This window comes from Dermatophagoides pteronyssinus, unplaced genomic scaffold (assembly GCF_027571235.1).
Source record: "Dermatophagoides pteronyssinus isolate colony J.1.1.1.1 unplaced genomic scaffold, Derpt_VIB-CSIC_2022.12 sq0023, whole genome shotgun sequence".
Taxonomy (NCBI): domain Eukaryota; kingdom Metazoa; phylum Arthropoda; class Arachnida; order Sarcoptiformes; family Pyroglyphidae; genus Dermatophagoides; species Dermatophagoides pteronyssinus.
In genome coordinates, this window is record NW_027461547.1 from 70,752 (window position 1) to 83,613 (window position 12,862).

General features: G+C 32.0%; 3 protein-coding genes across 4 annotated transcripts; 2 read left to right on the top strand and 1 right to left on the bottom strand.

Moving 5' to 3' along the window:
• Positions 1–607: 607 nt before the first annotated feature.
• On the top strand, positions 608–10,073 carry LOC113792115 (uncharacterized). The gene is made up of 8 exons (XM_075823084.1): positions 608–1,534; positions 1,622–2,839; positions 2,910–4,899; positions 4,958–5,699; positions 5,757–6,285; positions 6,344–6,591; positions 6,656–6,739; positions 6,798–10,073. Exons 2-8 carry the CDS (start codon positions 2,471–2,473, stop codon positions 7,180–7,182), a joined length of 4,347 nt encoding a protein of 1,448 aa, XP_075679199.1. The 5' UTR covers positions 608–1,534; positions 1,622–2,470; the 3' UTR covers positions 7,183–10,073.
• On the bottom strand, positions 9,152–9,961 carry LOC113792075 (uncharacterized). Its single transcript, XM_027341949.2, has one exon. The coding sequence runs from the start codon at positions 9,959–9,961 to the stop codon at positions 9,185–9,187; it is 777 nt and encodes a 258-aa protein (XP_027197750.1). The 3' UTR covers positions 9,152–9,184.
• Positions 10,074–10,461: 388 nt separating the features above from the next.
• LOC113792074 (uncharacterized) lies at positions 10,462–12,829 on the top strand. 2 transcript variants are annotated; one of them, XM_075823085.1, is made up of 4 exons: positions 10,462–10,604; positions 10,661–10,710; positions 10,780–11,484; positions 11,567–12,829. In XM_075823085.1, exons 2-4 carry the CDS (start codon positions 10,699–10,701, stop codon positions 12,734–12,736), a joined length of 1,887 nt encoding a protein of 628 aa, XP_075679200.1. In that variant the 5' UTR covers positions 10,462–10,604; positions 10,661–10,698; the 3' UTR covers positions 12,737–12,829. The 2 variants fall into 2 exon arrangements, with proteins under 2 accessions (XP_075679200.1, XP_027197749.1); XM_027341948.2 differs by having other exon boundaries at positions 10,512–10,604; positions 10,787–11,484.
• The last annotated feature ends 33 nt before the right edge of the window (positions 12,830–12,862 follow it).

The following is a 12,862-nucleotide window of genomic DNA, read 5'->3' on the forward strand; positions in this document are numbered from 1 at the left end:
ACAATTGTCTTTTTAATATTTAAAATTTCAAATGAATTTTGTCTTTTTTTTAAATTTTACGTACTTTATGATCATATTTATTATGTTATTTAGATAATTCGAATCATTATCAAACAAAATAACGATGATGATGATTAGGTTGTTGCGATACGGCAGATGTGTACATATATCACAGTTTAATGATTATCACAAAAAAACGAACACTTATCATCAACTATTCATAATACTATACTACTACCCTTCATTTAAATTCCTTTCCACCCCCTGAATAAATATCAATTCTTAGTTATGGTCACAATTATTACGTTTTCCTATCTCAAATATCCGATAAAAATTGAACGATTCTTGAACAAAATACCCACGTTTTCAGGTAGTGGCTGGATAAAATAGTACAATTTTTTTTCTTAGTATAGTCAGAATATATTGTGACCATAACATATCAAAAATATATAGTTATTCATGAAGGTATCAGTGTTGTTTTTTCCTTTCAATCTTTTTTTTGCATACAAATGCCGTATGTGTCGCTGCTTTTTTTGCGTTGACACGGTGTGTGTCTGTGTGTTTCGCTTCTTTATCTTTTCTGCTGCTTTGCCAATTGATTGCGTGTGAATTATAACTCGATCCCCTTAATAATAATTTTTTTTCTTGAACAACAATTGAAGACGAAACGAAACGAAGAAGAAAAAATCCAGCACCATCGATATCCAGAAAAAAAATTCGCGTATACACGCTCAAACTGTGTGTGCGTGTATTATTGGTGTGATGGTATGGCATTTTCGTTGTGTGTGTGTGTGTCGGCCAATTCAATAATCATCATCATCGACGAGATCTTGGAAAAAGACAACAACATATAGACATCACCAACAACGAGAAAAAAAAACATACACACTACACACACACTCAACAGAAAGAAAGACACACTAAAATTGAAGAAATTTCTTGTTGTTGTTGTTGTAATTTCATTTTATCGAAAGAAAATTTATTGTTTAAATTTTTTTTAAAAAGTTTTTCTTCTTTATGTCCACCAGAAAAAAGCAAAGAAAACAATAACCATCATCAATAATAATCATCATTTAACCAAAGTGATGTGTGTTGATTGAATGTTAAAAATCATAACAACAACAACAACGAATCGGATATCTACACACAATATTGGAATCGAATTGAATCACTATCTGAATTTTAAAAAGAAAATCAATTATAACAACAATTACAATAAAAGAATTCTTTGGTTTTTTTCATCAAAACAAAGAAGTTGACAATATTGATTATTCTGATTCCATATTGTTGATGATGGCATGATGTGTAAATACCCAAACATCATTGCCATCATAATGATGAAGATGATGAAAACAAATAAATAAATGTGTGTGTGTGTATTGTGTATGTAGACAGACATTTGTATCCAAATTGTTTAAAATCAATTTCAAATTTCATAGTTTTTTTTTTGTTCAAATCACCACCAACACCCCTCACTCATCATTGTCATTTTTTTCGTCAAGAAACCAATAATGTCATCGAATATTTTTAGCAGGTAGATTATTTTTTTGAAATTTTTTAAAAATGTATACTTGGAATTTGTTTTTAATATAAAAAATGTCATAATTTTTTTCCCATCCAGATTGAACAAAATGAATGACAAAAACAATGACTATAGATCATCGTTTGAATAACATTTTTTAAAGCAAAACAATCTTGATAATTTTTTTTCATCATCACGACACTAATGACCATTTTGTACAGAATATTCTTTAAAAAAATATTATCCAATTTTTACCCATTTTTTAGCTGTTTTTCCTGATTATGTATAGACAAACGAAAGTGAATGAATTCTTATTAAGGTTATTATTTTCAATAATATTGTTTGATGTGATGTTACCTACCTAAATATTCTTCGTTTGTTTTTTTTGTGTTGTTGTTTTTTTTCTTGTAAAGTGTATCAAAGATCAAGCAAACTAGAAAAATTTTCATAAAAGGAAAGAAAAACCAAAAAAAAATCATCATCATATTGAATATTTGTATGAAAGTCATATTGTAATGTATTTTGTATAGTGTGTCAAAGTATAACAGAGTAGAAAAGTCAAAGTATTTTGTAAAATTTATAACAACAACAGAAAATAACAGATAACATAAAATTAATACACAAACATTAATTGAAAAGAATTTTGTAAATTTCATTTCATTCTCTTTCTCTCTCTCCTTCAACATTTTTTCTGTCAATCAAAATCAAAGAATTTTTCATGATCATCATCATCATTTCTTGTTGTTGTTGTTGTGCATTGATCAAACTAATCTGAATGAATTTTAACAATTCAAGTGAATTTATTGTCTTTCCATATTTTATTCATATTTAAGAAAAATTTGATCGATTTTTTTTAAAAAAGCTAAGAAAATTATAATTATCATCTTGATTATAAATTGACATTCATCATAATTATTGTTTGCAATATATATTTTCCATTGCAACAAAATGTTAAATGGTCAAAGTGGTACGGCCACAGCATCAACTGCTGCAGCCACATCCAAACTAGTTGATTCAACATCGACAACACCAACAAAAGGTGTATCATCAGTTAATCAATCATCTTCATTATCAAATTCAAACAATGTTAATCAATCATCATCGACAACACAAGCAAATAATTCGATGGAATCATCCGCTACATCGGCATCTTTATCGTCAACAGCAACACAACCGAAAACTCAAGATGATGCTATGGTATCGTATATGTTTCAACGCCCACCAAATCCAGGTGGACAAGATCCAAATTCAGAATTTGGTCAATATGGTGGCAAATCATCGCGATGGTTTGGTACCGATGAAAGTGCGTTGATTGATGTAAGTTTCTTTTCTCATATTTCAATTTTCGTAAAACTTAATTTGATTTTGAATTTTTCTTATATAATAGAATAACGTACCAAGTGATACGCAGGAAATTGAAGGCAGTTTCAATACTTTATCGTTGGATAGTGAAGGACCATTTGCTTCTACTACAAAGAAAATCTGGGGCATTGAGGATACACCATCTTCAAAAAATCATGCCGATGTTGATCCATCTAAAGTATTGTTCGCCGTACCCGATCCAGTTCACCAATGGGGTCGGGATTCTACTTGGAGTACTGGACCACCTGCTGGAACAACGGTAGCAGAAAATGGTTCAGGTCTATCTGAACATGCTGTTTCTCAACCAATCATGGTAAAACGTGCGGCTAGTGCTTATGCAAACGATGGAACACTATTGTCACCGCGATCAACAGATACTGGTGGTATCGGAATGAAAATGGCCGAGTATGTTCTCAATAATTCACCATCAAAAGATAATCTAGAATCAAGACTTAATACACGAATATTACATGATAAACAAACTGGTGGTCAATCGTCAAGAGGTAAAAGTAATGATAAAGGACCTCATCATCATCCTAATGCTAATGGTGGCCTTCCTAATGGCTTTGGTAGTGGAAATGGTCCTGATGACCCCACAAATTCGATTGATCCTGCTGCAAAAATTTTTAATCGGGCTCCAGGCCTATCGCATCAACTTTCTTCCGATGATAGTGATGAACTTGTTAGTGGTGTACCGAAAAATCATTTAATGAATAAATTCGATGGAATGATGGCAACGGCTGCTGCTGTAGGGGGAATGCCTGGACATCACCATCCAGCGAATGCAGCAGCTTTTGCTGATTTCAATCCCGATCAATTGCAAATGCATGGAATGGATCAACTGCAACAATTTTCTGATTACATGCCATTATCATTGGGTCCATCAGCTACAGCAGATTCGTTGATGGATGGCTATGGGCATACTAATCCAGCATTATATCAACAAGTTCAACATCAAACTCGTCATGCTTCCGGCCCCAATAATCCATCAGCGATGTCGATTTTGTCTAATCATCATCAACAACAACAGCAACAACATTTAAATATGACAACTGCTCAACAACAAAATCAAGCAATGTCTTCGGCTTCCGGTGGTCAACCATCAGCCAATATGTTTGCAGCTGCCACACAAAATCCGCAAAATCCATATTTTCCAGCAGATACATTTTCAATGAGCCAAATGGCGTTGGCAGCTGGAGCCGCTGGGCCAGCAATGTCTATGTCTCAATATGCCACAGCTGCTTATGGTTTCGCTCCATGGAACATGTTTCCTACTGGTTTAATGCCTAATGCACCACCAGGAACCACTTCTAATGGACAAATGCAAGGTCAATCATCGTCTGGTCAAACGGTAACATCATCAGGAATTCAACAGCAACAATCAGGCCGATCAATTTCTGGAACTGGTAATCGCCCATTATCTCCAACAAGTCTTGCAGTTGCTGCTGCCGCTGCTCATCAACAACAACAACAACAGAATCAAGCAAATGATGGAACCAATGGTACCAATGCACAGCAACAACAACAATTAGCTGCGCTTGCTGCTGCTGGTCAATTACCATTTCCATTTCCTGGGGCTCCTTCAAATTTTTTCGATCAATTAGCCTCAAGTCGAATGCCACCACAGGCTGCAGCCCATCTTCATCGACTAATGACACAACCACAGATGAACATGTTACAAACAGCTACTGGAAATGGTAATATGTTAGCAGCTGCAGCCGCTGCTCGAATGTTACCGAATGCTGCAGTATCAGTGGCAAATCCACAACAGAATCCACAATCGCAAAATAATGCCTTATTTGCGGCTGCATCAACGACTGGTCCAAATGGCAATCAACAACAGCAACAAATGTACACATCGGCTATGCCAAATAATTCAGTAGCATTGGGTTTAGCTGCTGCAGCCGCCGCATATAATAATATCCAATCAAATCCACAAATGATGAACAATGCCCACAACAATAATCAAGCTGCTCCTCAATTAGCTCCGCAACAAATGGGTTTCTCCAATCCCAGTATGTCTATTCGAAACTCTTTTCTCCTATTATATTAATATTATTTAATCCGAATTAGCTTTGGGTCCTATTGGAGCCTCAGGCATAGGTAATAATGGACTTGGCAATTCAAGTTCACCGCGTCGCGATTCATTAGATAATCGCTCATCGAATGCCGCTGGAATGGGTTCTTTGGGAAATATTTTTCCTACAATGATTTCCGAAGCTAGTATGGCTTTTAATCGACAAATGGCTAATGCATTGAATGCCGTTGCTGCTGGTCCAGCTTCGGCGGCCAAAACAAACGGCTTGAACAATGCTCCATTTCATCATCCATACATTAATTCACCTGGACCAATGGGCCTAGGATTACCACCACCTGGAAGTAATATGACACCACCACCAATGGATGCTGTCAATCAATTTGGACCTAATGCAATGACAGGCACTGCACCTAATTCCGCCTATATGAATGGAATGCGTTTGATACCAAATGTAGGACCGCCACCACCACCCGATAACAAATTCTTGAATCGTAATGGATTGATTAACCAGCAAAATCCATTTGCTTCGGCCAATTTGAACAATTCATTTAATAATGTTGCAGCAGCTGCAGCGGTCGCGGCTCATTCTTCACATCATGCTCTGGCAGCATCATTGAATTCATCGAATCATTTGCATCATTTTAGCAATGGTGGTGGTCTTCATCAGCCGACACCGGTTAATCATCATCCTTCGCAAGCAAATAATTATATTTTAAACAATACAGGGGCAAGTCATCGTTCCACAGGTGGTGCTAGTGGAGCCAACAATCAACGAACGTAAGTTCATAATGTATGATCAAAATGCTTATTATTTATCACTATTCATATAATTAGACGATCTATCGATAAGAATGTTGGGCGTTCGACATTGCTGGAAGATTTTCGAAATTCACGCTTACCTAATTTAACATTACATGATCTTACTGAGCATATTGTTGAATTCTCTCAGGATCAACATGGATCTCGATTCATTCAGCAAAAATTGGAAAGGGCTTCCGATGACGAGAAACAATTGGTGTTTAATGAGATAATTGGCCAAGCTTATCAACTAATGACCGATGTGTTTGGAAATTATGTTATACAGAAATTTTTTGAATTTGGTACACCACAACAGAAACAAGCATTGGCTCAAACCATCCGTGGATCAGTGTTGGATTTAGCTTTACAAATGTATGGCTGTCGCGTTATACAAAAAGCATTGGAATCGATATCAACTGAACAACAGAAAGAGATTGTAAAAGAATTAGATGGTCATGTTCTCAAATGTGTTAAAGATCAAAATGGCAATCATGTTGTGCAAAAATGTATCGAATGTATTGAGCCATCGGCATTGCAATTTATCATCAATGCTTTTCAAAGCCAGGTATTCTGATCTATGATTATCATTCATTCCTAAATATATTTATTTATTATCAAACCAGGTTCACGCATTATCAACACATCCATATGGATGTCGTGTTATTCAACGTATTTTGGAACATTGTAATCCTGAACAAACGGCAAGCATTTTGCAAGAATTACATACACACACTGAAGCATTGGTACAAGATCAATATGGTAATTATGTTGTACAACATGTACTTGAACATGGTCGACCTGAAGATAAAACTAAAATCATTATGATGGTACGTGGTAAGGTTCTGGCGTTGTCGCAACATAAATTTGCAAGGTAAACACATTTGAAATTGTGTGGTATCTTCAGTCTAAACTCATGTTTTTTTTGTTATAAACAGCAATGTAGTAGAAAGATGTATCACGCAAGCCATGCGTTCTGAACGTTCGATGCTAATCGAAGAAGTTTGTAATTATCCTGATAAGTAAGTGTATTTTTCTTAAAAATTTGAATCGATTCTAAATTTTTGATATTTTGCACAGTGCTCTATATACTATGATGAAAGATCAATATGCTAATTATGTTGTACAAAAAATGATCGAAGTAGCTGAATCACAGCAACGGAAAACATTATTATTGCGAATACGGCCTCATGTTTCATCGTTACGTCGATTTACCTATGGTAAACATATTTTGGCTAAATTGGATAAATATATGAACACTGGCTCGAAATCAGCTAATGCTGCAGTGTCTGCTGCCGTAACAACATCACCATCATCGTCATCATCGACGACAACTACAGCTGCTGTTTCAGCACCATTGACCGATAATGCACCAGCATCATCATCATCGACAGTTACTGGTACATCAACAACCGGTACAAATTCCAATACGAATGGCTGTAATAATGAGCCAGTCGATAAGTAAGTTCTTCTCATAAATAAGATTGTGTGCATGGTCACCAAAAAAAAGAAGAAAAAAATTTTATTTTTATCATTTTCACAAAATAATAACCAATCATTGAATCAAAAAAAACATCACACACATTCTCATTAACAATTTAAAAAAATTTCATAGTTTAGATTTTTTTCACTTTGTTTCCAACCACATTCATACAAAACAAAAAATAATTTTCATTGAATTTTGATGGTTTTGTTTCGATATCTTATACAAGAAACATTAGAAAAGTCCTAAATCAATATTTCAACGAGAGAGATAGAGAATGAGTAACGGGAGAAGAGAATCAGGAAATCTTTGGATTTTGGATTATAAATATTTTTTTAAATTCATTTTTTTCCTGTACAAAATTTTTTTTCAGTCATTATTTTTTTTGTTTGCTGTACAAAATTTTATCCGTGATTTCTTTATTTTTCTGATCTTATGATGATAATGTTGATGATCTCCCAAGTTCATTAGTCAAGAAAATTGAAATCAATAATCGATTTGAATGACAGAATTTAGGTATAAATTTTTTGCTTATTTGTCTATATTGTTTTTTTTGTTTGTTGACATCCAAAAAAATGTTTCAAAAGATCCAACGATAATGATGATGAATAATAATATGGTGTATAGTGTGATATATTTAAATTATAAATTGTGAAAAACCAAACAAAAACACAGAAAACAAATTTTGAAAAATTCAAATTTAAATCCAAAGTGCCCAAATTGTTTGATTTTGTCTCTCTGTATGTTAAAGTGGGCTTGTGTGTAAAATGTAAAATTTTTTTTTTTTTTTTTTGTTTAATTTTCTCGACCATTTTTTGCCTTCCTTTTCTCCATCTCTTTGTTGCTCTTTCACTATCTCTTTCTCTCACATTCTCGTGATGGACACGTGTTGCATGATATGCCGGAAAAGAATTAGTTCAATGAAAAACAGATAAAAACATTCATGAATACATTCAATCCCTATATAAACCTATAAATATCAGACACAAACAAACACATGAAATTGTTATTGAAATTATTTTTTTGAAAAGGAATCAAAACAAAACAAAATATTCTTTGATTTTTTTCTTTTCTTTTTTTTTGTTCCATCAATTCTCTTCATCGATCAATTAATCATCATTAAAATCAATATTAAAACAAAACACAAAAAACGATAAAAATTTCATAGATGAACAGCAGTAAAAACACCCCCCAAATATTCAAATATTTTAAACCTGATCATTGATTGATTTAAATATCTCGTAAATATGTGTGTAATTTTTTTTCTTATTTTTTTTTTTTTTTTTTTTTGGTTTATTTGAAATGTACAATTTTTTTTTTCTCTTTTGCTTTCTATAAATTTTAAAATTCAAACAATATTCGTCATATTTATGAATATCAAAACACCTAACACACACATACACACACAAATGGATATTTGAAATGATATTGTAATCGAATTGTTTTAATTCAAGATTTAAAAACGAAAACACACACACCTATTATTACATAAGGATTTTTTTTCTTGCTCTTGTTTTTTGCTTTTGTTCACAATCGCGTAAATATAAATATTTGAATATTACATATTTTATCTTATAATTTCTCTGTAAATCTATGTGTATTTTTTTCGTTCCGATTTTTTTTCCATACAAAGTTTTTTCTTCTCGTTTTTTTTTCTCTCGCTGATCATCGCGAATAAATTTTCATTTTTATTTTCACTTGTTCGTTCCCCCTCCATCAACCGATATTTTGTGTTTAATTATCGATTTTGAATGAAAAAAAAACAAAACAACATCAACATCAACAAAAAAAAAAAAAACAGAGAGAAGAAATTTATATATTGTGAATCTGAATGTGTCTAAAATCTTATAATTGTAATGGATTTTTATTATTATTATTATTTAATTAAAAAGAATATATATTTAAAAAAATTATGATTGTAAACAGAAAAAAATATGATAATAATAATTGATTTTGAATGATTAAATAAAATAAATAAATAAATTTATTCATTACATAATTTTTGTCCAAAAAAAGTTTTCAAAGCAATGAATGCTTGTTTGGCGGCCTGTTTTTTTGCTTCTTTCATGTTTGCACCTTGACCTTGACCATTGAATGGTTGATAAATATCATTTTTAGGTTGTAAATAACATGTACAATGAAATGTACGATCAACTTGTTTGAATGAATATTCAGGCATAGAGATAAATGTTCGATTTCTTGAACAGAAAATCTGTAAATCAGAAATGTAATCGATTGTTGTCGTTGATGATGTCATTGGTAATGCTACAATAAGTGTTTGTTTTATAGATTCTTCCGATGTTGATGATGGGGCATTTAGAACAGATGAATCTGAATGACTTGGACTTGAACTTGAATTTGATTCTTCAGATTCGGATCTTGATATATGGGATTGATTTTCATGACCGATTTCGATTTCATACAACCGTTTACAAGTCTTTTGTTTGGCCTCTTTTTTCGACAATCCAATACCTTCAACATCTTTACCTTTGTAAGTAATATGACAGCGAAATTTTTTTTCAGGTATCGGTTCAGTTTCAAAAGATAATTGTGAAAAATTATTGAGCAACCTATTCATAATGGATATATAATCTTTATTATTATTTGATTCAATTGAATCGCCGTCATGATCATTTATAATCTTTTCTTTTATAAAATCGGTGAAACTACATGCTTCAATATTGTTCCGGGAGCAAACAGCGAGCCAATCAATTTTTTCATTATCATTATCCATTTTTAAGATTTTCATGATGTTGGACATTAAAAAAATTTACGAAGATATGCGTTCAGGCGACAACCAAATTTGTTTTTTGTGTCATCATTTTTTTTAATGGAAAATTGATTTTCCAGAAAAACAAATGCACTCTCAAAAATTAAGGATGATGAAGAAGCATAGAAAATATATAATTTATAAAATAATTTGGAAATTAGTAGTAGTAGTTGAAAAGTTTGGATGACAATTACGCACTTTATTAGGGGTAGATTGTTTGCCGAAAATTTCGGGCGCGAAATTAGAAAAAATTTATCATGAGGTATAACGACAGACATAAATGAAGAGTAAAGAAACAACACTAGTTTATATTTTTCATGAACATTTCGAATTTTATGTAAAAATTCGATTGATCGACTCCATATACAGTTCGAATTATTTGTAAGATTTCAAAATAAAATACTAAAATAAAACAAATCATGCATAGATTACGTTCAACAGCAGTAGCAATTAATGATCCTGATTATAAAAAAATGATAGATGATTTAAATCAAAGCGAAAAAAGAATTCGACAGACAAGCGAAGGCTTGTTAATCAAATGTTTTTTGTGTTCGAGATCAGGAAGAATTACATTTTTTAGTAGAAAAAAAAATTTTCATGATCATATGAGAAGACACCACCAAGAATATTTCAAGTAAGTTAATTATTTCGATTCTTAAATCTTAAAATTAATGATTGTCTAATCAATAGTTGGGCCCGAGAAATTTCGAGACCTCAGACAAATTAAGATGCTGTTGCATGTATGTTCCTATTTCGACTAAATTTGTAGTGGATCTGTTAAAATAAACATTTTTTCTCCCTTTGCTAACACTTCAGTTTGTCATGTTTTCGAATCTGTAACTTTTAATCAAATTATGGATATAAAGGATAGATCAAGATTTTATTTTTTATTAGAAAATGGCGAAAATGTCAATAATCAATCGAAACGAATGAAGCAAGCATTCGATTTTGTAAATCATCAAAATTATCATGCCGAATGGATCAATTTCGATTGTTTAAAAATGAAAAATCTCTCACCTAAAGATATATCCTACCGAATTGTCATGGAAAACTTTATCAATTCTAATAGTCCTTTTGAATATTTACGAAATAAAGAATCACGAATTATCAATCCACTTGTAATTAACTATTGTTATAGAAATGTTTGTTCGCAGCCATTCACCAATATACCCATGAGATCATGGCCCATATTTAGCCAATGTATGCGTGGATTAGAAATAACTAGCTCACAATTATCACCGACAAAACAAAACCAAATAAAAAATAAAATAGAAATGATGTCTGGCAAATATCATTGCCATTTACATGCAACAACCTCGTTTTTGGTTACCGATTCCATATTATCACAAAAATCTCTTTCAGCATTAGAAAATAATATACCTATCATGAACATTGAATGGATTGAAATGTGTTGGTCCAAATATCAATACGAATATCGACGAGCAGGTGAAATGAATATTGTTTCCAAATATCGGTTGCCGATTTTCCACAAGCTTAATATTGTCGTTTCAGGAGTATGAACATATGATTTTCATCTTTTTATTGACATTAATTATTTTATTATTATTATTATTATTTTTTTTTTTTTGCAAATAGCTATCGATGAAAGAACGTGAAGAAATAAAAAATCTTGTCGAAATTAATGGCGGCAATTATCGCCCATCACTGATGGTAAAATCGAATCAAAAGAATACAATTTTGTTATTGCATTCATCAAAAGGTGAAAAATATAAATATGCAAAAAGGATGAATGTACCATGCGTTCGGGTTCAGTGGATTTATGATTCATTCGAAACTGGGCATATTTTACCATTCGATCAATATCACATCGATACTGAATCAAAAATTGACAAAATTGATGTAGATAACGATGATGCATTGGTCGATTCTGAACAATCTTCAACCTCTACAGATAATGATGACGAAAATAGTGAAGAATTTAATAGTAAAAATGAAATTCCAAATAACGATGACGAAGTTGACGAATATGAATGCAATTCTAATATTCAGGATGAAAATGAGAAAGAATGGGAAATAATTGAACCTATTCCTACCATCATGTTTTCCGGATTTGAAAAAGAAGAAAAATTACGCCTTTCTCGACTTTGTAGTGAAAAAATTCCCGAAGTAATTATAAAAAATGATTCGATTGTCACTGGCGAACTAACTCATCTAATTCTTGCCGAACCTCATGGAACAGAAAAAGTTTATGCTGCAATAGCTGCAGCTGCATTTATTTTAAAACCAAATTACATAAAAGATTCCATTGAAAAACAAACATTATTGACCGAGAAAGAATATCAATGGGGTAATGGAATTCATGATGAAAAACTCGGTACTTGTGGCCCGAAATTAATGAAATCGGCAATCGAATGGAATAATTATTTAAGAAAGAACAAACAATCAATGTTTCACGGTTATAAATTTCTATTATTATTCGATGATACGAAATTTGATCTCACATTGCTAATGTCTTGTGCCAATATTCTTCGAGCTGGCGGAGCGAAAATCATTCATCTTGATGAATTGAATGGCGATGAAAATAAAGAACTGCTTGAACAAATTGATTATGCTATAGTAGAATGGCGAATAGGAAAAAAATTGACTATTAATCAACGATCATTGTTTGATTATATTGAATATTTTGACCAAAATGAACGTTTGATTTCTGACACTATAATTTATAGATATATATTGGAAGGTCCTGATATTAGTTTGAATGATCTCATAACAAAGTATCCTGTTGATATTAATGATTTTTCATAAACTAAATTTCAAATAAGTAATTAAATTTTTGTGATTTGATATTAATTGCGATTTCTAATAAATGATTGTGGTATACCACCGATTTTTTTTAAATTGTCACATTTTCTATGAACAAACCATTTCGCG